General features: G+C 42.9%; 2 protein-coding genes across 4 annotated transcripts; both read left to right on the top strand.

Moving 5' to 3' along the window:
* The first annotated feature begins 219 nt into the window (after positions 1-219).
* GPRASP2 (G protein-coupled receptor associated sorting protein 2) lies at positions 220-4197 on the top strand. The gene is made up of 3 exons (XM_004611667.2): positions 220-281; positions 622-700; positions 1010-4197. Exon 3 carries the CDS (start codon positions 1304-1306, stop codon positions 3848-3850), a length of 2547 nt encoding a protein of 848 aa, XP_004611724.1. The 5' UTR covers positions 220-281; positions 622-700; positions 1010-1303; the 3' UTR covers positions 3851-4197.
* Positions 221-26217, top strand: GPRASP3 (G protein-coupled receptor associated sorting protein family member 3). 3 transcript variants are annotated; one of them, XM_055120771.1, is made up of 8 exons: positions 221-281; positions 622-700; positions 6824-6901; positions 10417-10517; positions 21417-21506; positions 21743-21826; positions 22020-22094; positions 22412-26217. In XM_055120771.1, the coding sequence occupies exon 8, from the start codon at positions 22632-22634 to the stop codon at positions 24360-24362; it is 1731 nt and encodes a 576-aa protein (XP_054976746.1). In that variant the 5' UTR covers positions 221-281; positions 622-700; positions 6824-6901; positions 10417-10517; positions 21417-21506; positions 21743-21826; positions 22020-22094; positions 22412-22631; the 3' UTR covers positions 24363-26217. The 3 variants fall into 3 exon arrangements, with proteins under 3 accessions (XP_054976746.1, XP_054976748.1, XP_054976749.1); XM_055120773.1 differs by lacking the exon at positions 6824-6901 and having other exon boundaries at positions 225-281; XM_055120774.1 differs by lacking the exons at positions 221-281; positions 622-700; positions 6824-6901; positions 10417-10517 and adding an exon at positions 19995-20371.
* Positions 26218-27539: the final 1322 nt, after the last annotated feature.

Consider the following 27539-nt stretch of genomic DNA (forward strand, 5'->3'; position numbering starts at 1 on the left):
GGGTGATGGGAAGAGTGATGTCAAGAGAAGACATTGTTGTCTGCAGTCCTGAAACAGAGGGCCGAACCAAAACGAGATTCTTGGATCAGTGGCACTGGAAATGTTGGAACCAGATCATTTGGACTCCCGTTTTGGGTTTTGGTCAACTTTAGAGGTGCCCATTTCTACCATTGTTTTCTGGCTGCCTTACCCTGTCATCTCTTTTTCCCATAGGCCTGCTTTGAGGCTGGTCGCTTCTACAAGGAAAGAAAAGAAGAACAGATTGGCTCAGTTCTCTGGAGGTTGGTTTGACAAAAGGCAATGCATGGCATAACTACAAACTAAGAGTTTGGTGGGTGTCTTTCAAGTGAATTCAGGTCATAGTTCACCTTTCTTATGGTCTTTGCCATATTCACTCCCTCAACTTAACATTTCTGTGTCCTGCAGGAGATTCTAGAAATATTGGGGTAGGTGGAGGTGGGTTGTGAATGTGACAAAACAGCCTGAAAAGAGGATCTAGGAGACATGAAGTGTTAGACAAATAAGAACTATAAATGGTAAGAGATGTACTTGCAAACGGATAAGGTTGTCGCCTGTGCATCTACTATTGTCAAGCTCTGTTCTCTTCTGTGTTGTTTATAGGACAACCTGCAGTCTGCTGTATAACTTAACACCGTTGGAGTTAAGGAAAGAAGAGGAGAATTGTTCCCCATCAGTGCAGGTTGGTATGAAAAATGAGTAGATTTTAGGGTTGGTGTGAAAGAGGGTTAGTGGAGACAAAAACAGGTTCAAGAGTGACTAGGCTTACTTAATATGGGAGTCTTCATCCTCTCCCATCACCATCAAACTTTTCTTTCCCTCACATCTGCCTGTAGTAGCCAAAACAGTCTGTCACCTCTGGGATTAAAGGGTTTAATCCAAGTGAGCTGGCAGAGACATTTTGTTTAAGGTCCAGTCTAGCTGTATGAATCCCTGCATGAAACCAACAGTTGGAAGACACTCAAAGGCCCATGTCATTTTATCTCCCTAGATCCTCTTCCAGTGGCAGCTCTGGTGGTGCTAGAATTGCTGCTGACCACAACTCTCAACAGGTCTGCACTCACCCAGAAACCATCCTCTCCGAGATTGGTTGTGCCACTTCTACAGTCTTAACATTGGCTGAGGCTGGGCCTGGGAAGGAAAATTACTGACTGCTGGACTGTCTATTGACTCTAACTCTTGTTTTCATGTTTGTTGCCTGAGTCACTAAAAGATCAGTGTGTGAAGACACAGAACTGTGATAGAGTCTAAGACCAGTATAGGGGTATCTTCTGTAACGTTTACCATGACTGGCACTGAGATTGCACCTCACTCTGATACCAAGTCTGAAAAGAAGCCTGGAGAAGAACTTGGGGTTGTTGGGGCTGAGCGAGAGAATGAAGCCCCAATGGTGGTCAGACCCAAGGTTCGGCCCCAGCCCCAGGCTGCCTCTGGAGCAAGGCCCAAAACTGAGTCTAAATCTAGGGCAAAGTCCAGAAATGATTCCAAGGCAGCGAATGGTTCAAGGTCCAAAAATGAGTCTCAGAGAGGGACTGGGGCAAGGCCTAAGTCTGAATCCAAAGAAATGTCTGGTGCAAGGAACAAAACAGAACGCCATTCCATGGCAGGGGCAAGGGCCAAAAATGAGGCTTGGGCAGTAGGTGGGGCTCGTCCTAAGACCGATGCCAAAGCAATGCCTGACACAAGGTCCAAGGATGAAGCTCAGGCTTGGGCCCAGACTGAGGTATTGTCAAGAACAGAAGGCATAACCCCAATCAATGTCTTAGCCTGGTCAGTGGTCAGTCCTGAGTCTGGACCATATGCTAAACCTATGACCACATCAGCAGAGAGTAATCTAGTTGGTGTGGATGCTGAGCCCTATTCTGGCTCACAGGTTCCGCCAGATCTCCAGCCCTGGCTTGCATCAGGCAACAACACTAGTTCAGGGTCTTGGTGCTATCCCAGGCCCAGGGCCAGAGAGGAGGCCTCTAAAGAGTCTGAATTCTGGTCAGCAGATGAGACCGCTACCATTCCTTCTCTCTGGGATGGAGAAGAAGCCAGTATGAGATCATGGTCTAGGGAGGAGACCAATACCAGGTCCAGACACAGAGCTAAACATCAAGATAACCCCAGATCCAGGCCCAAATCTAAGAAAGGTCATTGTACTGATTCCTGGTCTGGTTCTGAAGAGGAGTCTGGCAATCCTTTCTGCCTCTGGGCTGGAGAAAATACCAATAACTTCTTTAGGGATGAGGCAAACATGAGGTCTAAGCTCAGAGCAAAGAGAGAAGAGTTTTTTGAATCCGAATCTGATGATGAATACAATAAGGAGACCTGGTTTTTACCTGAAGAGGCCACTGGTAGATACAAGCCCAGGAATAAGGAAGGTCCTAATACTGTCTTGAAGTCCAAGACCCAGAAAGATGTTAACAGTGATAGGGTAAATCAAGAGACCAAGTTAGAGGAGGAAGTCATCATCGGGTCCTGGTTCTGGGATGAGCAAGAGGCCAGTATTAAGGATGGGGCTTCAGCCACCTGTGAACCCGATTCAGGGACTGAGGAAGGTGCTATTGGAGGCTCCGTGTTCTGGACAGAGGAAAAGTCAAGTTTGGGGGCTATGGCCAGGGAAGAGACTCGGCCCGAGTCTGAAGAAGAAGCCATATTTGGGACTTGGTTCTGGGATAGGGATGAGGCCTGCTTTGATCTAAATCCCAATCCTGTATACAAGGCTGGTCCCAGGTTCAGAGATTTAGCTGAGGAGGAACTTAATGTTTCATCCAGGCCCAAAACCTGGGATGAGGTGACTGTTGAATTTAAACCTGTTACTTGTCATCGGATTGGATTCCCATCCCCCAGCCCCTTTAGAATTCCCGAAGAAATGGAGACTCAACTGTACACTGAAATGTTTGAGGCAAAGCCCAAGAATGTGGAGGTTACCCCAGAAGAGGAAGAACGGGAATCTCCACCTCCCGCCGAGCAGCCTGTTAATGAGTACCCATTTCAGTACCAGCCAACCTATCGGTCAGTTAGGGAAATTCGAGAGCATCTTAAGGCCAAGGAAAGTGCAGAGCCTGAGAATTGGTCTTGCAAATGCATACAGTGTGAGCTTAAGATTGGTTCTGCGGAGTTTGAAGAACTCCTGATCTTATCAGACAGAATTCGAGATCCTTTCATTCATGAAATATCTAAAATTGCTATGGGTATGAGAAGTGCTTCTCAGTTTACTCGAGATTTCATTCGGGATTCAGGTGTTGTCTCACTTATTGAAACCTTGCTCAATTTTCCCTCCACCCGAGAGAGGACAAGTTTTTTGGAAAATATGATTCAAATGGCTCCAACTTATCCCAATTTAAACATGATTGAGACATTCGTATGTCAGGTGTGTGAGGAAACCCTGTCACATAGCATGGGTTCCCCAGAGCAGCTGCTTGGATTGAGGCTGCTTAGACACCTCACTACAACTACCGACTACCATGATCTGATTTCCAAATACATGGGTGGCTTTCTGTCCTTATTAACCACAGGCGATGCAAAAACAAAGTTTAACCTTCTGAAAGTGCTGTTGAATTTATCTGAAAATGCTATGGTGGCAAACACACTGTTCAGTCCCGATGCTCTGTCTGTATATGTGGCTCTCTTTAACGTAGAAGAGTCAAATGATAATATTCAAATTGTTGTGAAAATGTTTCAGAATATCAGTAACATCATAAAAAAAGGATCTATGTCCTTGATGGATGATGATTTCAACATTGATCCACTTATTTGTGCTTTTCGTAAGTTTGAGAAGTTAGCTAAGGAGCTGCAAGTCCAAACAGACAATCAAAATGATCCTGAGGCAGGAGAGCAAAACTGATAGAATTAATGAACTGCCTTTGATCAGCCTTTTGTTCCCAAAGAACCCTGAGTTGTGCTTCGGTGTTCAGAGTCTGGTTTTATGTTGTAACTTATATTTTTACTCTTGATGTTAACTTTGTCCTATTGTTGGTTTGATCTGGATCATTTTGTGGATGCCAAATGAATATTGGAGCTAAAACGTATTTGTTGATATTTGTCTTGCTGTCCAGATTGCAGTATTTTTAGTATTGAGCTTCTAATGAACTGAGACGCTTGTATAAGCTGCCCTGCTATTTGTTGTTTAAACATATGGTTCTCTATTCGAGTCTGTGTTTTCAATAAAGTTCTACGTGAAAGTTGGCAGAAGTGAACTTCTTCAGTTTAAAATTCAGGTGCACATACATTAAACACACTTAACCATAGGTACGTAGTGATATAATGAACATACCCTCATAGGAAAATCCCATTTAAGAAGAGAATACTGTTGACTACAGTACCCAAGGAATGCTACAGAAATAAGGTACTTGCTTAAGTTAGTCATTCCAAGGAATGCTACAGAAATAAGATACTTGCTTAAGTTAGTCACTGAAGAGTAAGGTAAGACAAACTTGGAAGTAAGCAAAAGTGGTCTGAAGAAAAGTATGTAATTAGAAAATCTGTTGCAGGAGTATCAATATACCTTATTTTACTAGAATAGGTGAAATAAAGTTAGGAGGGGATGCAGTTGGAAGGAGGCCAGTTTGGTAAACTAAGTCTGTGTTTGCATATCAAAATATAAGTGTTGCTACAGTACCACCTGAAGAGAGAGAATAGAGATAGCACATCAGTTGAATGGAATCGGGAGTAAGTTTCTTTTGTGATCCTAGTCCAAGGAAAGTAGTAGAGTAGTACGATACATTATTAAAACTTTCGTATTAACATGAAGTGGCTGATGCTTTTATGTATGTTGTTACAGAAGGCTTACATAAAAGGGGGAATACCATTTTAAAATTGTAAATAAACAGTTTATAATTCCTATAAAAGTTAATGTCTTTCTAAGACAGTTTATATTCCATTGTGTGACTAAAATATACCAGGCTAAAATTTATTTTCAGAGACCGCATTAGAGATAATGAAAATATTAAACACAGGATATTTTTCTTCTAATATTCTTACATCTAGTGTCTCAGGTTACTGGTGCAATACACTGGAAAGGAAGTAGTTATCTAATGAATATAAGTGTAAAAAGAATTTCATAATTAAATTTAGAAAAGCTGGAAAGAATACTTCAAAATGACTAGCTTTTAAAGTCACCCTAAAATATTGTACTGATGTTATTCAAAAAGGGCTTCAGTAAATCTTAACTAATTGTAAATACATGAAATAATTTAAAGGAAAATAAAGTTACCAAGGATGCTAAGTTTGTACTAGGATCCTGACTAGAGATGGTAACACTTTAACATCACTCTTCAAAAGTTATTTCATTTTGGAATGGTAATAATGATTGTTCTAGAAGTAGAATGATGAGGCTTGAACAGTTCAAGGTATTAACGCTACAGAATTGTAAGCTTTGAAATAGCAATTGTATATTACATATTTTTGCCTCAATAATAAAATAGCTGAGGCTGGAGTGATAGTAGAGTGGGAAGGTGTTTGCCAGGTTAGATCTTCCGCTGCCCCCCCCATGGCCCCCTGAGTCCCAGCATGAGTGATTCTGGAACACACCTTGGTGCGGCCCAAAAAACAAAATAGTAAGAAGATCATACTCCTTCAGGAAAGAATTACAGATCTTGGGAAAGCCAATGGTTTGGAGAGGGAATCCAGACAAATACTGTATATTTTATTAATAAACATGGTAAAAGTGTTGCTTCTGCTTTGTCTGAAAGTGCTGTTAATTGTTGAAAAGGTAAAATTATGACTCAAATTAGGAATAAACATGAAATATTCTTCACAATTAACAACTAAAATTATAAAAATTGGAACTATACAATATATGTAGTGCAAAATATATGTATATTAAGTGTTCTGTATGTAAAATTTAGTACTAGAGTATGACATTACTGGATTAAATACAATAATGGCTAATATCTTAGGGGTAATAAATTATACCCATTGTTATTTTTTTCCACATATGGAAATACTGGGTATTTCCATATGTGGAAAAAGTAATCTGAATTTTAACAGCCTCTTCAGAGTTGGAAACTTACAGCAGCAAGTGAAGCTCAAAACTGCACTAAAATAATATCTAGTAATTTCTGTTGTCTTTACTGAAGTTACATATGACTTTTCTGCTAGTGCAACATGTTCCCCACCCATATACAGATTCCAGTATGCAGTTTATGGAAGCAAGGTAGAGTGTCAGTTTTACCTCGTTACTAACCACAAGCAACAAGAGTGATTATCTTAGTGCTGAAAGCTGTAGCTTATGTTTTTCATAGTAATATTTTCCAAGACACTGTGTGTGCACGTGCACGCCCATTTAAGGTGATCCAAACATGCATAGTATTAAAACAACAGAACTGTTCATCTCCAGATTCATCAGGGGTTCCTTGCTCTCTCGGTGGTCTCCCCTCCTGATAAAGATTCAGCCCAAAAGGCAAAGATTTATTCACTTCTAAACTCTGTCTTGACCAGATCTGTAGGCTCAGATGCTGCAGATTCTGCTGTCCCTACTGCAGAGACTGCTGCAGACAGGCAGATGGCGCAGTCTTATCTGCGTAAGGGGGTGGGGCAGCCGATGGCCACGTGACCACGCTCTCTCTGGGGCGGGCTTAGGGGTGTGTAGCGTGGAAAGGGGACAGGAAGAACTTAACACCTGAGGATTGATCGATAGCCGTGGGAGGAGTGATAGGGTGTTGCGGTGATCGCGTGGGGGAGGTGAGAGTGCCGCTGCATGCTGCACTAACCGAAATGCCAATCTTTGAAGCGATCCGAATTAACTGCTTTTGTTGGTAGCGGAAGCAATTCCCCAGCCAATCGCGAGCTTCTTAGCAGGGCACTGTCTTTTGTCCAGGCGCTCAAGAGGCAGGAAGTCATCCTGCAGGAGGCGGGAGGCTGACGTGGAGAGAAGCTGTGGCTGCTCTCAGAGGAGGTGAGTGTGAGGCCTGGAAATATTATCCGTCCTAGGTCGTAGCTGGGACCCTCCCGCGCCCTCCTGCCTCTGAGCACCCTTCCCTACAACCTAGGCCTCCTGCCCACCGTAGTTTGGAGTCTGTTTCTGTGTGAGTGGGGGAGGTGGACACATCCACCAAGTTGGCCTCAGAGGAACCAGAGAGGCAATGCAGTGACGTCACAATTGGTGAACACCCAATTAGTGAACACCCCTGGCACTGCTCGCTGTGGAGAGACTGGGATGAGGAAGGAATTCTCAATATCCACTAACTCCCACCTTCTCATCTAGTGGGATGAGATTCTAGATTCTTTTTTATTTAACCAGATGATGGGATAGCTGAGACCACCTTAAAATCGGTGCGAGTTACAAGCAAGAAGGAAACATCTGCTTTTTACTCCAAGGCCCCAAGAGCTAAGTGAACTCTAATCTGTCCAACTCGAGCGGAGTCGGGGAGAGGGAAGTATAATAGATTCAGGAGGCGGGAACGTGGATGCTTTGGGCCCTTCCCATAAAGTTTCTTACTGTAATAAAGTCTAGTTCCTCCACTCCAAGAAGATTCCTGGATCTCAGGCCCCAATTACCAGCTTCTTCTGATAATTCACTTTTCAATTTAAGGGATGAGTTCCCTCCCTCTTCAGTCCTGGTCTTCAGAGGAGAGTCATTTTGTGAACCACCTGCAGAGACTGCTTGATGGCTAGTCTTCAGTGTTCCCTTCTGCAGACTCTGCTCTCTTCCCCGTTTTGCTCCCTGTTCACTTATTCCTCTGGTCCTATTGTAGGTACAAGCGCTTAGTAGGCCCTTGTCCTCTTTCTAACTCAATTCTCCACCCCCACCCCAATTTTCTTTAAACTGGATACCAAGGCAGTTTAGGAGAATGTCACGAGAAAGTAATGAATTTTCCATTCATATCCTTATTTTTATAGGTAGTGTAGTGGTGAAACTGCCATACTACTGCTTCAGGCCCTCCTGTTTGCATTTTTATTTTTAATTAAGATAACATTTGCCTACAATAGTATATATGCATCGGGCGTACAGCTTCATACCTGGACAACTATAGCACACCATGCCCACTATTAAAAGGTTAATGACCCTCCATTGCCATCCAGCCCTTATCCCTGTTCCTTTACATATATGACTTCCCCTTTGGTTACCACCATTATTTCATCAGATCCTAAGGATTTGTTTTGGTTTTCTTTGTTGGCCTTATAATTTGCACCTGAGTGATATCAGGTGGTATTTTTCATCTTTCTAATCTCACTAAGCATAATACCCTCAAAGTCCATCCATGTGATTAAAAAGAAAGGCATGGTTTCAGCTCTTTCATAGCTGAATAGTACTCTAATGTGTGTATATATCCATATCTTTTCTTGTACACTCATCCATTGATATACCTTATTTCCGTAATGTGAATAATGCTATAGTGAACATAGGAGGTACATGTGTTTGTTTTTAATTTATATTGTCATATTCTTTAGATAAATACCTCGAATTATAATTGTTTGATCATATGATAGATGATTGACAGTTGGTGTAGTGTGCTAAATTCGCAGATATTTAGGACTAGAGCCACCTTTTCCTCAGTTACCTCCATCTCCTTTGCTATTATCCTCTTCCCTGTAGTCTCCAGAATTTTTTATAATGTAAGTGTTGAGACCTATAGTCTTTCACCTAAAATTGTGTTGTCTCTTTGTGTCTGTGTATTTCTAGAATTTAACAGACAAGAATACCTCAAACAGGGCTGGAGCGATAGCATAGCAGCCAACCCGGGTTTGATTCCCAGCATCCCATATCGTTCCCCCAAGCACCGCCAGGAGTAATTTCTGAGTGCATGAGCCAGGAGTAACCCCTGTGCATCGCTGGGTGTGACCCAAAAACAAAAAAAAACAAACCTCAAACTTATTGAGGTTATAAGCAAAAATATATCTTGCCTTTGTCCCTGGTTCTTGGCTTAAGAACAACTTTAAAACACTTTGGAATTTCTTGAGTCATTTGTTGCTTTATTTGTTATGTTAATGAAATTGTTTTGGTTGTCCCACTTAGATAGCTTCAGGGAGTGACTGATCACCAAGACCAAACCAGTGACTGGAATTGGAACTTTAGGCCAGCTGTAAATTCTAGAGTGGGAAGAAGAAATTGATTTTGGATTCAGTCACTTGGCCAATGATTTAATTAGCCATGTTTATGCAGAGAAGCCCCAGTAGGAACTCAAATTGCAGTCAGCTTCGTATTTGATAGATACGCTGATGTCTCAGGTGCTTCAGGTGCCTTAAGTCGTGAGAAGTGGGCAGGGAATCTATATGTCTCATTACCTTTCCAGATAGTATCTGACGTGTATCCATTAAAATTAAATTATAATCCTGGTACTCGCAAGATAGTACAGGGGTAAAGTGCTTGCTTTGCACGAAGCTGACTCAGGTTCAATTCCTGGCACCCCGTGTGATTCTCTGAGCCCTGCCAGAAGTAAGCCCTGAGCACTGCAAAATATGGCCAAAAAACTATAAGTATAGTATTTTGAGTTGTTTTAGTAAATATCAAGCCTGACAGAGCCATGGGAACCCCTGAATTTACAACTGCCAGAAGTATATATCATTCTTCCATATTTATAAATGGCATGTGTTTCTAAATCATTAGTCACTTGCTAAGTCTGGGTAGTTTGTGTCAGAAAATTTATGTCAAAACAGTAGTGTCATGTGACCCTAGTTTTAGTAGTCAGACTTGGGTTGAAATCTATAAAAGATACCTCTGGTGGGGCTGGAGCAATAGCACAGCAGGTAGGGCATTTGCCTTGCACTCGGCCAACTAGGGTTTGATTCCCAGCATCCCATATGGTCCCCTGAGCACCGCCAGGGATGATTCCTGAGTGCAGAGCCAGGAGTAACCTCTGTGCATCACCAGATGTGACCCAAACAGCAAAAAAATAAAATAAAATAAAAAAGATACCTCTGGATCCAAGAGAGATCATACAGAAATAAGGCACTTACTTTGCCTGTAGTTGACCCTATTTTGATTCCCAGCATCACCTATGATTCCCTTAGTACTTTCAGAGAGATCCCTTAGCACAGACACTTGTGAACCAAAAACAAAAAAAAATTATTACTTCTGATTCTCTCTAGTACACTGTAGCACTGTCGTCCCATTGTTCATCGATTTGCTCGAGTAGGCACCAGTAACGTCTCCATTGTGAGACTTGTTGTTACTGTTTTTGGCATATCGAATAGGCCACGGGTAGCATGCCAGGCTCTTTTGTGTGGGCAGGATACTCTCAGAAGCTTGCCAGGCTCTCCGAGAAGGACAGAGGAATTGAACCCGGGTTGGTCGCGTGCAAGGCAGACACCCTACCCGCTGTGCTATTGTTCCAGTAGTACCCATAGAAAACTAAAATGAAAGAGGCAGAACACACAAGTATATTGTGGATTATAAAAGCAACATGCTTTTGTGGCATGTACCCCAAATATTTATGAGTTTTAAAGTTCTCTTTTTTCCCCCCATCCTAGGAGTCCTGTTGGGGACACCGAATTTATACTTTGGGAGCTTCACACTGTGACATGGCAGATTATTAACCTGTTCATTCCTTTTGATCTCAGCCACAGTCAGGGTAAGTGGTATATGTGTGAAGATAAGGTAAGTGGTGTGTGTTTGTGTGTGCGTGTTAAAGTATGAAGATGAATATCTCTGTTCTGATCACCTCCTATAGGGACAAGGATCATGCCTCAGTTTTTCTTCTGAGGCATGGTTAAAGTAAAAATGTTCAAACTTTGGGACTAGGGAGATAGTATAGAAGGTAAAACACTTGCCTCAAGGTGACGGATCTGAATTCGATTCCCTGTACCCTGAGTCCCACCAGGAGTGATCCCTGAGCACAGAGCCAGGAGGAATCCCTAACCACTGCCAAGTGTGACCCAGAAACTGAAAAAAAAAACCCTCATAACTTACATAGTCCTTTTGTTTCTACTCCCCTTCTGGGTAAGTATTATGGGCTATGTGGTATAATATTTAAGGATCTGCTCAAATATCACTTAATTTATTATTTCCTGGAGATAAAAGTAAAAGTGAATTTGTCATGTCTCTGTTCATAAGTGAAATAGTTTTCTTATAGCCCCACAGAGACTGTCTCTCTCAACCACACTTTGAAAACAGCAAGTCAGGAACAGAACACTAGTGAGAGAACTCCATCGCTTATTTTAGGTACCTTACTCTGGTCCAAGCCCTACACTTTGCCTGCACTCAAATCATCCTAGACTGTTTCCCAGTTTAACTGTACAGTGTACTCTATTAACAGTTGTGCCATCTTCTCCACTGCTACCTCAATCTCCAACCACTTTTTATCTCACAACTCATTCTCTACCTCTGAAAAACATATTTTGTTAGGTTCATTTCAAATATCAGGGTCTGTTTGAAGCGTTTCTGATACCCTCATCTTTACTCTTTGCCCCTTTTAGAGGAAGCAATTCTTCCATCCTCTATATTTACACCGTATAATATTCGCTCCAGTTCTGTTATTTGTTTCTTTCTTAGCCTTCCCAAATAGTACTCCAGAGGCCTGATTCACTTCTGGATATTCTCAGTCAACTGAGTCCATGGTTTAAAGTGAGGACCCAAGGATTCTGTGCTGTGAGGATACTATAGTGCCGGAAATTCCCAGACCCTCCTATTGGTGCTCACGGGCCTTGCAGAGCCACATTTGGCATTGCTTGGTGAATCATGAGGTACAGAGAATTGAACCAGGTTTTGCAGCATGCAGTGCATGCACTTTAATTGCTGTCTCTCTGCCCCTAGCATTTGCTTCTTTATGTCATACAATGGAGTCTTGTTTGGGATGCACACCCAGTGGTGCTCAGGGCTTAGTCCTGTCTGTTTTCAGGGATCATTTCTGCCAGGGTTCCCGGGCCTATGTGGGGTGCAGGGAACTAAGTCCACCCTGGGCCCTGGAGTCTTAATAACGGGCTCTGGAGTCTGTAATCTGAGAAAAACAAATAGGGATAGGTAGCACAGAGGAAGAAACTTGGATGCTAGGATTTATGACTCAAAACTTTGAGCTGGAGAGGTAGTACTGTGGGTAGGGTGCTGGCCTTGCATACAGCCAACGTGGATTTGATTCCCAGCACTCCGTATGGTTCCTTAAGCCCCACCAAGAATGATTCCTGTGCATATAGCCATGTGTAAGCCCTGAGCACCACCATGTGTGGACCAAAAACCAACCAAGCAAAACACAAGACTGTATCTTACTGTTAGACTTAATTAAACCTTTTATTACTTGCTGCTGCTACTACTAAGATTCATGGGAGCCATATACTCTTCTAAGGTTTGTGTTAACTCACTTAGTGCTCAAAACAAACTGGTTACTTCACAAGCTCATTAAATTGGTTAGCACATGAGCTTAACTTCAAACTTTTGTAGTTTAATTTGATGCTGGCCACTATTTCTTTTTGTGCTAATTAACATGAAGTAATTTGGTGCTAATTAACATAAAGTACTCCTGTCATCACCATCATTGTCCTCATTAGTTTCTGTACCTTACAGTTTATAGCAAAGCTCTTAATTTATCATAAAGAAACTAAAAGCTGAGTGTTGTAAGACCTTTTGTCACTTATAGCCTTCTTCCTGTGTATTAGCCTGCTCTAGATTTTCCATCTCAACCTCCATTACAATCCATCATTTTTTTTACTAACTCTCCTCACCCATCTTGTAGTACCTGGCTCCACTCTTATGGCAAAATCACAGCTCAGAATAAATGGCAGCTATCTACCAATTTTTATACCTGTGCTGCCTAGTGATAAGGAAAGTTCTTTTTTTAAAAATGCATTAGAACACAATTTTATGTTGGACACTTATTAGTAGACTTTCATACATGCACTGTTTCAGTTTCACTCCCTCAACCCAGGTGTTCACGTCCTTCCACCATTGTCCCAAGGTCCATCCCTCACTCACCCATAATGGTAAGCTTCCTACTGAAGACAAGTTCTCAGTTTCTGGTGCCTTTGTGCATTTCTTATTCCTCTGCTATGTTTCTTCATATCCTGCATATGAGAGAGATCATTCTGTGTCTTTTCTTTTCCTTTTGACTGATTTCACTCAGCATGATACTCTCCAGCTCTATCCACATGGTAGCAAATTTTATGATTTTATTTTTCGTTAGAGCCGAGTAGTATTCCATTGTGTATAAGTACCACAGTTTCTTTATTGAGTTATCTGATCTTGGACAATTGGGTTGCTTCCAGATTTTAGCTGTTGTGAATAGGGCTTCAGCCAACATGGGAGTACAGATGTCTTTTCAAATTGACATTTTGAACCATGGGGTAGATGCCCAAGGGTAAAGTTGAACTTTTCTGACTGTCGATACTATGAACTTATCTTTTTCAACCTCAGGTTGAATTGAAAACAGAAAACTTCTGGTATCTGGGTGCAGTTTTACAAAATGATTTTCTGAATTGAAAGTCTGCTTTTCTATGAACTCCATTATTTAGAGTACCTCTAAACCCCATAGATAAGTAAGAGTTTCGATTTTTAAGTCTCAAGCATTTCTTTGCATTCTGAGGCAGTTATCAGAGTTCTGGCAATCGTTAGCTAAGGCATTAAGAATATAGTTTTTCTTTCATATGGAAACATGAGTTCTGTCAGAGTCTGGTACTCACTGATAGACAAAATTTTAGGAATTTGTGGAAGAGTTGTTTTGTACCTGGGTGTATATTTAATCGCAAAATGGATACACTGAGGCAGGTGTGACCTGATGGCAATTTGATCCTTCAAAGGGGTCAGCTTTTCTACATCCCTGTCTTTTGCATTTATAATATCATTCATTCTAAGACTGAAAGCCAAATGACTACAACTCTAGTCATCAATGACTTCCTGAGGATCAAGAGCCAACCATTCATTTCTAATGTTTTTTCTTAAGATTAAGGAATGCTATCCTCAGAATTGCTTCTGAAATATAATATTTCATTGAATAGTTAGAGCACTTATTTCTTAACCAGATGGTACCTAGAACAGGCAGCTTCCCTTTAGAACTAGGATTAGTTTCCCTGGCATATATGACTGTAAGAAGGAGAGAGCATACTCAGGTACGAATGATGTTCTTTTAGTAAGAGTTTATGGTAAGCAACACACAAGTGTAGGAAGCACTGAGTAGACAGTGGCAAAGAGCCACGATGGCAGTATCTTTGTATTACCAATACCTGGCAAATACTGTGGAATTTTCATTTATTCTCTCCTACTTTCTTCAGTCCACCTCATAATATGAAGAGGTCACAATTTTTAAAAGAACTAAAAAGACCTATTAGATACATGTGGATATAGGAAGTACAGAATATCTGATAATTTTTTATTCAGTGTATATAGAAATCGTGTGAGGTATTTTGTCAGTGCCATCTGAAGTATATATTATCTGACATAATAGAGCATGACCTACTTTTTCATAGTGACACAACTACTGGCAGAGTACGCATACTTTGAATTGCTCGGCTTTGAAGTCTGAGTACCAGACTAAAGTTCAGAGATGAGTTACCCTACCATAACATACATCATCCTCTTAGAAAGTGTTTTCAAGGCTGAGAAACGGATCACTCTGTTCCACTGTTTCCCAAAGTGGGTGATACTGCCCCAATGAGGCACTGGAAAGATGAGGGTGGTAGTATCCGTGGATGCAATTGAGGAAGTTCTTTCTACTTTGTTCCCTTAAAGAAAATAGATTCCCAGATAATGCCGAATGACTCTTTTCTGAAAGAGGGAAGTAGACCAATTAAGTTTTGGCAAACTCAGTCCTAGTCTAAACAAGCACCTAATATCATAGTGTGTTGTCTCTTTGCGATGGTTACGATGATAGATGACATTTTTCTCCCAGAGTTAAGTCACAGCTACTGAAATACAAGAAATTTTGATCCAGGAGATAAGAATTCTAATCTGCACTCTAGGTTAAGATGTTTGAGGCTGATGGGAGAAAAATTAGTACATTGGGCAGCCTTGCATATGGCCAGCCTGTGTTCTATCCCTGGAATGCCATATGACCTGCTGAGCCCCACCAGGAGTGATTCCTGAACTTAGATACTTGAGTAAGCTCTAAGCACAACTGGGAATTCCCCCACCCAACCCCCCAAAAAAGACATATATGCCAGGTTCAGGGAGTCATGGGACTATTTGACATCTGGGATGGAAAAAAAAGAAAGTTAATTCCAAGATATGAAGTTTAGCTGAAAAGAAGAGGACAAAAAATTATCTTTAGCCACTCAATGAAAATCCATAGCCACACTTCCAGTTTCAGTTTTGAATGGAAAAGAGCTTAGAAGTCCAGATCCTGTACTTAAAACCAGAAAAATGAAAAGCTCAACTGTGAATGAGTGACATATCTTGAAACCATCAGAAAACAGATCACTGAGCATAATAAGCATCCCAAAATCTAGAATCACAGCCTCTCTCTCTTAAAGTATACTCCAGGAAGTGCTAGGAACATAAACAGGTAAAAACACTTACATGGCAATTTTGATGAATTGAAGATTGAGTGTATTTCACAGTGTGAGAGAAAAATTAATCCAAAATTAAGAAGGGAAACAAAAAGAAAGACACTAATGGAATTTGAACAGTTTGGTACTTACAACTATGGCAAACATATACACAACCCAACTTATATTAAAAGCCGACCTAAGGGGCCTCGAGAGATAGTATAGCAGGTAGGGTCCTTGCCTTGCCTATAGCCAATCTGAATTTGATACTCAGCATCTCATATGGTCCCCTGAGTCCTGACAGGATTAATCCCTGAGCACTGCCAAAAAACCAAATTAAGGATGAAAAATAAATGTCTACCTTTGTTTCTATTAAAAAAACTGATTATAACAAATGCAAAATTCTATTTTTATTTCAAAACTATAAGGCACGTTAATAGCAAAAAAGTAGTTTGAAGACAAAGAGCAAGCATCAGAACCAGACTCTGGTATAATGCAGATTTTTAAAATGATCAGGCAAGTGTTTGTTTTGTTTTGTTTTGGGAACACACCTGGCAGTGCTCAGGATTTACTCCTGGCTCTGCACTCCTGGTCGACTTGAAGAACCATATGGGATGTTGGGGATCGAACCCACATTCAAGGCAAATATCAGGTAGGGATTTAAAATAAGTATGACTGGACCAAAGAAATAGATCAACGGGCTGAGCAAATGCTATGCATGCAGAAGACCTGGTTTTGACCCCCAGCACCCCATGGGCCCCTGAGCACCTCCAGGAGTGATCCCCAAACCCAAAGCCCATAGTAGCCTCCAAGCAATGCCCATCAACTGAATATATATATATACATATATATATGATTAATGTGATAATGGCTGTAAAAAACAAAGTAGACAACTTGAAAGGACATCTGAGAAATATATGCAGAAATGTAGAATGAAAAGTAAATTTCAGGCCCTAAGAGATAGCTCAACAGGATGAGTATATGCATTGTATGTGAAGGCCCAGGTTTGATGCCTAGCACCACATGGTACCCAGAAAACTTTACCATGGTCCCTGAGCATGGCTGGGTGTGGACTGACCCTACAGAAGAAAATACATTGAGAGACCAGAGAGATAATACAGTGGTTAAGGATCTTGCTTTGCATGCAACTGGCCCAGATTTGATCTCTGTACCCTGTTTAGTCTCTCGAGCTCTGCTACGAATGATCCCTGAGGTCAGAGCCAGGAGTAAGCCCTGAGCAATGCCAAGTGTGTCCCAAAAAGGAAAAAAAAAGAAAATAGATCAATAGAAACGTACAAACCTAAATGGAAAAAAAATGAACAGGACATCCAAGAACTGGGAACAATTCCAAAATTATATATTTGAAATACCAATAGGAACATAGTGGCTCTAGAGCAGAAGAAATTTTGAAGCAATAAACAGCTTATAATTTTTCCAAAATTAATGAAAGCAAAATACCAAGGTTAATGACACCAAAACAAAACCAAAGGTTTACAAGTAAATCGAGCAGAATAAATTTGTTTTAACAATTTTACTTACAGGTTTCTACAAAGCTCGTGCAGCCTTGTAGAATGTGAACAATATACTAATAAAATTCTCATTAAAGTTGTTTAGGGAAAAGAAACACATTGGCACAAATCAAACTTGGCAAAAATATGCCCCGTGTATTCTTGTAACAGTAACACAAAATAAAATTTACACACAAAATAAAAGAATAAGTCATGCTTTACTTCATAATCTCCATCCTTCTCCATAGGTAAAACTCACTTCATAGTTTGAATTTATTATAGAAGTTCTCTTTGTGCATATTTATAGTAGCACTGTAGCACTGTCATCCTGTTGCTCATCGATTTGCTCAAGCGGGCACCAGTAACATCTCCATTGTGAGATTTGTTGGCATATTAAATACACCACTGGTAGCTTGCCAGGCTCTGCTGTGTGGGCGGGATACTCTTGGTAGCGTGCCGGGCTCTCCGAGAGGGAGGGAGGAATCAAACCCCGGTCGGCCGCGTGCAAGGCAAACACCCTGCCTGCTGTGCTATCACTTATAGTAGAAAGTATATTTGTTCCACAAAGGGAACTATATTCAGATATTTTCCACTTTAACTTATCTTTATATTTGGAGTTATTTACATTATTGGGATCGCTCCAGTTCATTAGCAGGATTGGAGCGATAGCACAGCGGGTAGGGCATTTGCCTTGCACGTGACCAACCTGGATTGGATTCTCCGTCCCTCCCAGAGAGCCCAGCAAGCTACCGAAAGTATCCCACCTGCACAGCAGAGCCTGGCAAGCTACCTGTGGCGTATTTGACATGTCAAAAACAGTAACAAGTCTCACAATTGAGATGTTACTAGTGCCCGCTCTAGTAAATCGATGACAGTACTACAGTGCTACATATTGGGATATATAGATTTCTTTCATCCTTTTGGTACATAGTAAGTAGGATAGTACTTTATATGAAATGAATGTACCAGAGTTTCATGCTTTCCTTGTTGATAGTAACTTATAATTATGTACAATTAGAGCTGTTATGTGATATATATTATATGCCATTTTACATAAATACTTATAGCATTACAATTGGAAAAGCAAATCTTACATAAGAATTTGCAGGTCTAATATTATTAATAATAAATGTACTGCTGAAGATTACTTGTATCATTAAGCTTTAAATAAAAGGACAAAAGAATAAGAACAAATGTTAAGAATCAGATCCTATAGGGGCTGGAGAGATAGTACATCAGGTAGGGTGGTTGCCTTGCATGCATCCTACATGCTATACTATCTGTCCAATCAGGTTTGATCCCTAGCATCAAATATGGTCCCTGAGCACTTCCAGGAATAGTTTCTGAGTGCAGAGCCAGGAATAACCCCTGAGCGTCACTGAATGTGGCCCAAAAAAACTAAAAAAAATTAACAAAACATAAAAAATCAGATCCCATGATATTCTTCAAAAAGTAGTGTGCCAACCAATTAAAACTAATTCCATTCTTTCTATGACAATGACCTAATTTACATATTAATTGTCAGATTGAGGGACCCTTAAAGTGAATAAAAGTTACAGTAAAAGGAGCTGTGAATTTTGTCTGCTTCTTTGTAACCTCCATTTTAAATGAAAGTATTAGTACAAAACTGTTTGCTTTGGGAGTTGGTTCATAGCTCCATACTTCCTTCTTGCTGGCTTTCCTCCATTGAAAATCACATACAAAGTATCCTCTGCAGGGCTGCAGCCATAGTACAATGATTTGGGGGCTTTCCTTGAATGTAGCCAATCTGGGTTCCATCTTCAGATGATCCCTTGAACCCCACCAGGAATATTTCCTGAGCTCAGAGTCAAGGAGTAACCCCTGAGCACTGCCAGTTGTGCCCCAAAAGCCAATACAAAGTATCCACTGTCATCGGTAGGTCAGATAAAGAGATAGATATGTGCATTGACCAGCAGCCAAGTAGATAGTACCATAAAATTCTGACACATCATCTCTTTCAACTATGTGTGGCACTGAGAATCAATAATAAACTTCATAGGGGGCCTTTTTTCTTGCCATTTACAATCACTGCATCACTGACATCCTGTTGTTCATCGATTTACTCAAGCGGGCACCAGTAACATCTGTATTCCTCTCCGCCTTGAGATTTTAGCAGCCTCTCCTTACTCTTGTCTTTCCCAACGAATTGGAGGCTATCTCAGGGTCAGGTAAATGAGACCTATAGTTACTGTTTTTGGCATATCGAATATGCCATGGATAGCTTGCAGGCTCTGCCCCTGCGGGTGGGATACTCTCGGTAGCTTGCCGGGCTCTCTGAGAGGTATGTCTATATAGGAATTTACAATCTAATCTAAAAATTTCTCTTTAGTGATCACGGCTTGGAAGGTGACGTGAAAACAAAATTACGCTTTCAGGACTGGATTTAATGGGCAAAGAGGGAGGAGAGATCAAGACCAGCTAGAACATCTTGAAACTTGCTTGTGGGGAGTGTCCCTTTTCTTTAGAATAGTGCAAGAGGAAACCAATGCAGTGCCTGGGATTGGGCTGTGTTGAGAGAAAGGGAGGTTGTCTGCCCCAGTGCTGGACTTGACAGGGAGAGGCCCTCTTTCTGGAAAACTCTCTGGATCTCCAGATGACAAAATGTGCTATCACTTCAGATGAGAGGGAGAAAAGAGGGAGCGGAGAGACTGGGGAAGGAGACGGACAAACTAGCAGAAAGCAGCAAGTGGTGGGAGAAAGCACTTGGAGCTGCCAGTGGTCTGTCCCCTAGGACTATAGGCTCCGATGCCCCGCCCCCGCCGCCCACCCCCCATAGTGGAGCTCGTTCCCCTTTTCACTGGAAGCCCCCCAAAAGCAATGAAGACACTTGGGAAGCCCACCCCCCCAGAACCCTCAGGACAATCTGATCTCAGCTGCTCGCTCCTTCCAGCTTGGGGTACTGACACCCCCTTTTCCGCTCAAGAAAATATGGCGATGCTGAGGGGGGAGGGGAAGCTGGTCAGACATGCAGTGGTGTGGGGGTTCACATAACACACACGCACACAGAGGGGCGTTTTGGTATCCATCCGCGACTCCCCGGCGCAGCCCCTCCCAGACTGCAGTTCTTGGCCCCCCAATGCCAATCACGGGGGCTGCAGCGTCTTGAGAGGCCAGGGAAGCGGAGGGTGGTCGCCACGTCGCTATCCGGGGGCCAGTGGACTGAGGCCATCCCGGCTTATCCCGCCTCTGGGCTGGCAAGTCTGGGCGGCCCCGCCTCCTCCGGGTCGGAACTGCGGTGGGCCTGGGAGGGGGCGCGAGCCCTCGCACGCAGTATCCCTCCGCCCCCTTCCCGACACCCCGTTCGCGAGCCGTTTGTGTCGCAGTGTGCGCAGCCCCTGCCCAGTGTGCTGCAGCCGCGGTGCGCGAGAGTCGGGGGCGGCGCGCCTCTGCGGTCCGGGCCACACGGCGAGCGGGCAGCGCCGGCGGTCGGCGGAGCGGGGCGCGCGGGGACGCGGGCGCAGGCCGGGGCCTGGGGCCCGCCGAGGCAGGTAGGGGCGTCGAGGGCGGGTGGGCTCCCGCCGGCGCTGGCTGACAGCCGCCCGCGGCCCTCGGGGGGCCGGCCCGGGGGGGAGGGGCGGGGGGCGGCGGGGCGCGGGCCGGGGCCCGGGGCGAGGGGCGCGGCGGCGAGGAGGCGGGCGGGGGGCGCGGGCCGGGCCCAGGGGGGCTCGGGCCGGCCGGGGGCGCCCCCCGATCCCCCGGGAGCGGGCCGTGCGGGCGGCCTCCTGGGCAGCGGTGCGGGCGCGCCCCGCCCTCGGTGCTGTCTGCGCGCGGAGGCCGCGGGGGAGGCCGGCGCGGGGGCCTTGGCGGAGCGCAGCGGCCTCCGTGGGGGAAGGGTCTGGACAGGCAGGGCGGGGTCGTTGGCTCCGCAGCCTGCGTTTCTGGACAGGATCTTGTGGGGCCTCCGCGGCCCGGGTGCTGTCGCTGCCCACATGTTGCGTATTGGGTCTGGCGCGTGCATCCGCCCAGGGCCGCTGGGAGCTGTTCATTGAGACACCAGGAGCAAATCGTTGCGACTCGTTCTCTGGCTTCTTAGAGACCGTAGACCCCTGGATCGTTGCCTGTTTGGGTCTGGCCTCCGATTGAGTTAGGTCAGAAAGGCCGAGGAGTTGATCGACGCTCACCAGAAGGGTCCACGTACATAAATACAGTCATATTTACCCGTCTTTTTCTTGGAGGTTCTCAATTTCTGTTTACGCGCGTGTGTGGGGGGGTGGGGGGGAGTTGTTTTAGAATAGAGGTGGAAGCGTGCTGAAGGGTCTATGTAGAAATCAGGGGATTAATCTGCGTCGATGTGTGGTTCTGAAAAATTTCATCTCCATCGGACCTTTGTAGCTGCTTGATGTAGAAGCTGCTGCATCAAAAATTCATGGATCGCCGTAGAGGTTGGGGAAAACCTATTTACTAAGCTTTCTCGTTCTTGAAAAGGAGCTGCACGACATGAATTCCGTTTTTTTATTAACTTGATATATTTTTTTTAATATTGGCAGTATCATCGCTTGGTATTTTTCTAAATGCCCCTCCCTCTTTCTGCAGGGCGTGATTCTTTTCCAGCTAGAGAATTGCGTTGGCTAAGAAGAAAGCATCTCTTGCGCCCCCTGCTGGTGCGCAGATGTGGTGACTGAGGTATGAGTTTCGTATGGCTGGGAAGGGGGGGTGTGCAAAAATGGTATTGAAATTACAATTCCCGTTATCTCCCTTACCTTATTTCTAAGTAAGATGCCTGTGTTGCACTTCCTATTTTTAGGCCTCATGTTTGCTCAGGGTAAAAAATCTCTTCCTCTGCTGGATAAATTACTCGTGTTGCAAGGAGGCATAATTAGACCAGCTGCAGGTTTTCATATGTTACTTTATATTTATAGGTTCCTGTCGAAATCTGTGAATGGCTGTTTCCTTCGAATGTAATTAAGAGGACTTTCATTAATTACTCTTCATTTGGAACCCAGGTAAGAGCGAGCCTGAGCACCCCTGTTAATTGAGAATGGGGCTTAGCTGTTGGTAAATGGGTAAAGCCAGATCATGTTTTAGAGTCCTAATCTTCCGATTTTCCAGACACCTTTTTTCTCGGTATTGGGTTTTGAAGCCAGAGGTGACAGTTACCACATGAAATTTCAATTCCTCCTCTATATTTGTACATAGGTCTGCCTGTGACTTTGCTTAGGATTTAACAACACTGAGAGCAAGGAAGAAGGAAACTGTGCCAGATCGGTGCAGGTAAGTGTCAGACTCCCTAGACATAAAATAATGTCATGTATAGAGAGGCTGGATATTTTTTAGCTCCTCTCATTCTCAGCAAACTCGCACATTCCTGTTCCTATTTGATACAGAGAAATGAGTGATACAGGGAAGGACCTTGTTGGGCAGACATAGGAGTGAAAAAGGGATAAAACGAAGTAACAGTCTTCTGCTATTCCACTTCTGTCGCACCGTCCATCTCCACTGCTTCCTGTCCTCTGTGTGCGTGTATCCACTTAAAGAAGCACATTTGAGGGGGGAAAAAACTCAAAGCCAATTTTCTTCTTCTCCCCCAGGTTCATTTCCACGGTACTGTTTTTGGAGTGGCAGAAGAGTATCACTGCCAACTGTACTGCACTAAGGAACCATCATCGTCCCTCAGTCTGAGTGGTCCTGATCATTGACAGCGGCTGCCTGGAAAGCGTATCTGCCACGAAGTCTATCTCTGACCTAGCAAAAGTGTATTAACACATCCACTTTGCTATATAGAGCTCTCTGTATAACTGTGCTTTAATCATGAGTGGGGGTAGGAATGGACGTAGAAACAAGGCAAGACGTGGGAAAAAGGCTGCACTAAAAGCTGAGGCAGAGAAAGCAGCAGCTGCTGCAGCTGCAGCTGCTGCGGCTGCGGCTGCGGCTGCGGCCGCAGCTGCAGCCACACCTGCAGCTAAGTCCCACGGTAAATCATCCGCCAAGGCCGTAGCCCAGGCAGATGCCAAGGCAGAGATGAAGGCTGGGTCTAAGAATAGGCTTGTTACTGAGAAGAAAAAAGGAACCAAGTCAGATAAGGGTTCCAAGGTTGAGGAGGAGGCCACTAAAAAGCCTCAGCTTTGTTCTGTGACTGAGCCCAGAGCCGAAAGTAAAGATAAGTCTGGTAAAGCCACATGTAAAGAGAAGTCTGGCATTGATGCCTGGTTATGGGGTGGGGAAGATTCCAGTGTTGGACCCTGGCTCTGGAGTGGAGAAGAAGCTGGTAACCGTTCCGGTGTTAAGAACGGAGGTAAAACTAAGGATATTGGTGCCCAGTACTGTGCTGATAAGTCTGAGGCTCTGGGTGCAACTGGCTACAAGGTGAAGGCAGGAGGTGATGATGAAGAGGAAGAGAATGTTATTGGGAGCTGGTTTTGGGATGGTGATGAAACCAGTTTTGATCCTAATCCTAAACCTGTGAGCAGGATCATTAAGCCCCAGCCTATTGATGAAATTAATGAGAAAAATAGGCCCAAGGATTGGTCTGAGGTCACTATCTGGCCTAAAGCTCCTGCTGTAACTCCGGCAGTGTTAGGGTTTAGATCCCAAACTGCATCTGAGACAAGGCCTCCTTCGTATATTGTCCTGGCTTCAGCTGATGAAAGTCGTCATTCTGTGCCCGAAGGGGCAGCGGCAGCGGCAGCAGCCTGCCCTCCTAGGAGCACTTCCACGTGCTCACAGTCTATTCCTGAGTATCCTTTTGGCTCTGAGCCTTGCATTCAGACTATAGAGGAGATCAGACGCCAAATCAGGATCAGAGAGATGAATGGCATTAAGCCATTTGCTTGCCCATGCAAAATGGAGTGCTACATGGATTCTGAGGAATTTGAAAAACTTGTCACCTTACTGAAGTCAACTACTGATCCTCTCATTCACAAAATAGCTCAGATTGCTATGGGGATCATTAACGTTCATCCATTTGCCCAAGAGTTCATTAATGACGTGGGCGTGGTGACACTTATTGAAAGCTTGCTCAGTTTTCCTTCCTCTGAAATGAGAAAAAAAGCTGTGCTTACTCTCAATCCCCCTTCTGGGGATGAAAGAGAGCGCAAGGTTGAATTACACGTTAAGCATATGTGTAAGGAAACCATGTCTTTTCCTTTGAACTCACCTGGACAGCAGTCTGGATTAAAAATACTTGGGCAACTGACTACTAATTCTAACCATCACCACATTGTTGCCAATTATTTTACTGAGCTTTTCAATCTGCTGTCCACAGGAAATCGTAAGACCAGAAATCTTGTTCTGAAAGTTCTCTTGAATATGTCTGAAAATCCGGCTGCAGCCAGGGACATGATCGATACAAAGGCCTTGGCAGCATTAAAACTCATCTTTAACCAGAAGGAGGCAAAGGCCAATCTTGTTAGTGCCGTTGCCATATTTATTAACATAAAAGAGCACATCAGAAAGGGCTCGATTGTTGTTGTGGATCACCAGAGTTACAATACACTGATGGCCATTTTCCGTGAAGTTAAGATGATTATTGAAACTCTGTAAACGAGCCAGAAAGCAAAACATCTTGATCAGTCTCTAAACTCCCAGAAATACAAGAAAAAACCTTTTGATCGGTCTCTAAACTCTACAGGCTATCTGTTCCCAAAGAGTTTGTGTAAGTTTTGGCTATTACAGTGTGCATATTGCAAGTCGTATTGTTAACACAATGTCACCTGTGACAGTTTCTAGGTTTGAGCTAGATAATTTTTGGAGTATCAACTGATTACATTGTGAGCCGAAAATGTCTTGAATTTTATCTTGTGTATTTTGGGTATCTTGTGTGTCTTGTGTATTTTAATATTTTAAGAAGATAGTGAACCAGTTCAACAAAAGTAAGCTAACTTGTTCATTAGTATCTACTTAGATTTGTGGCTTCAAATCGCAAAACAATTTCCTAATTCCTGAATATATAACCTACTTGCATCAGTAAGCTGACGTGTCTACACAAAAACATAACTTGGTAGTACATAGGTATTCACACACACACAAACACACATCCATTGCCAACAGGGTACTCGTAAGACATCGTGGAAGCAGGGGACTATTAGAGAGCGTTTAAGAGGAATTGCTGTTTCCCCCCTATTCTAATGAGATGGTATCAGTCAACTCATTCAATATCAAAGAAATGGCCCTGAATCTTAAAATGTAATATTCAATTTTCAGTTAGCTATTACATTTTTAATTTAAGGTGTTAGGCTATTTATTTTATATTCATCTCACAGAAGAGAAAGGTAAAGGGAGGAAATATTTCCTAAGTACCTGTTCTTATGTCAGACACTGTTGGCACTGCATTTTACATTTTTTTCCCTTTTCATAATTATCCTGAGCTAGGTACTGGCATTTTTTATTATTATTATTATTTTATTATTTTATTATTATTATTATTATTACTGAACTCTTACTAGGTACACTACAGTAACAGTTAAGTAAGTTAGATATTTTTTCCTATATTCCCACAGCAGACAAGTGGCATAGCTATTTTGTCTGATGCCAAAATGTATTCTCATTAAATGTTCCTTACAGTTCTTTTTCACTTCTTTTAGGTAGTGACTCTCAAGGCCTATAGAATGATTTCAACAATTCAGTTTTGCTATGAGGCCACTACAGGGTCTTGCATTTTTTTCTCCAGTTGCACTTATCAGACGTTTGGCTATACCTGGATAGGGGAGAGTAGAAGAGTCTGGGATCAGTAGTGTATGGATTTGATCTGGCACTAACTAGGAAACATCAAGTAGTTCACACTATTAAATAGATACAATAGGTACATCAACAAGTGAAAGTTAGCTATATATCCTATCTTTTTGTCAGTGTGTACTTTTATTCCCAAAGAATGATATCATACTATATATTGTTTTGTATGCTATATTTTAAAAGATAATTGCTTTTTCCTTGCAAAAATGTGCTATATATAAACCATTTGTGATGTATTCTGAATCATATGAAAGGCCAGTGGGCCCCACTTTTTACTAGTATGCAAGTCGGTTTTCTGCTTTTGTACCTGTGAAAACCATACAAGATAAAGTAATTGGAGAAAGTGCATAACTAGTTTCATCAGCCCAACGAAGGAAATCTAAAAAAGAAACTGCTTCTATTTACATGATAGCGCTTAGAAGACTATAGGTCTAGAAAACATTCCCAGGATTTTGAAGCGATGACTATGATCTCATGTTGATAATTAGAACATTTGAGATAAAGAGTGTTTTTAAAAGTACGGAAATGAAGGTTTACATGCTTTGAAATACATGAAGAGTTCAATTGAAACGTGATCAAACTGTAAATGCTGTTTTGTTACTTGCTTTCTCCCCAGTAACTATATTGTGAACATCTTTATATGTCAATAAAAGTTCTATAACCAAAATCTCATCTTTGTATTTCATACATTAAACAGTTGGTGCCTTGGGCCCTTGTAGTTGAACTGAGGGTCAGGTTGGCTAAGAATTGATAATGGAACCCCTGAGCCTTCCAAGTACTGCATTGTGTATAGTTGCCCTAATAATTCTGACTATATGTTCTTTTAATACTATGCATAAATGTGTTTTGGCCACACCCAGCCATGCTAAAAGCTTACTCCTTGGTTCTGTGCTAAGGGATCGCTCCTGGCTAGGCTCGACCATAGATGGTGGCAAGGACTGAACCTGAGTTGACTTCACAGCAAGGCTAGTGTGTCCTACCTGCTATACTATCTCTCCAGCCCCCACAAATGTATTTTTTTTGCTTTATGGGTCATACTTGGCAATGTAGGGGGCTTACTCCTGGCTCTGCACTCAAGAATCACCCCTAGCGGTGCTCAGATGACCATATGGGATGCTAGGAATCGAACCCGTGTCAGCCGCGTGCAAGGCAAACACCCTACCCGCTGTACTATTGCTCCAGCCCCCCACAAATGTTATTTTTTTTAAATTAGGGTTATAGTATTCTTATTACTAGTATCATTCCAACTTAAGTGGTCTTGGGATGGAGAGATGGCTCAACAGACTGCAACACGTCCTTTGCATGAAGGAAGCCCTGGTTTAATCCTGGGCACCACATAGTCCCCTCACTACTACTAGGGCTAGGCGTACCCCTCCCCAATTTTTGAAAACCAATTTAGGGGGGCTAGAGGGATACTAAAGCAATAGGGCACTTGCCTTGTACACAGATGACTCAACGTTCAATCCCTGGCATTCCATATGTCCCTTGAGCACCCGTAGGTATGACCCCTGAGTAGAACCAAGAGTACATCCTGAGCATAGCTGGGTATGGCCCAAAAATTTTAAAAAAGACAATTTAGTGTTATATGAATCTGCTATGTGCTTTTAAAAATAGATTGAGATAAATTTGGTGTACACTGAACTGCACATATTTAAATTTAACAACTTGGTATGTTTCAACATGCATATATGCATGAAACTATCATCATAGTAAGATAATAAATAAGTCTATAATCCTCCCAAATTGCTTTTTTTTGCTTTTAGGGTCACACCCAGCGATGCTCAGGGGTTACTCCTGGCTCTGCACTCAGGAATTACCCCTCGCGGTGCTCAGGGCACCCTATGGGATGCTGGGGATTGAACCTGGGTCGGCTGCATGCAAGGCAAACGCCCTACATGCTGTGCTATCGCTCTGGCCTCTTCATTGCTCTTTTTAATCTCTCCCACTTCTCCCTGTCTTCACACATGCAGACAACCAATGATCTACCTT

Source organism: Sorex araneus, chromosome X (assembly GCF_027595985.1).
Source record: "Sorex araneus isolate mSorAra2 chromosome X, mSorAra2.pri, whole genome shotgun sequence".
NCBI classification, from domain to species: Eukaryota; Metazoa; Chordata; class Mammalia; order Eulipotyphla; family Soricidae; genus Sorex; species Sorex araneus.

Bases quoted from the DNA above. Each gene is read 5' to 3' on its own strand.
- GPRASP3 (XM_055120771.1), top strand. From the start codon at position 22,632: ATGAGTGGGGGTAGGAATGGACGTAGAAACAAGGCAAGACGTGGGAAA.
- GPRASP2 (XM_004611667.2), top strand. From the start codon at position 1,304: ATGACTGGCACTGAGATTGCACCTCACTCTGATACCAAGTCTGAAAAG.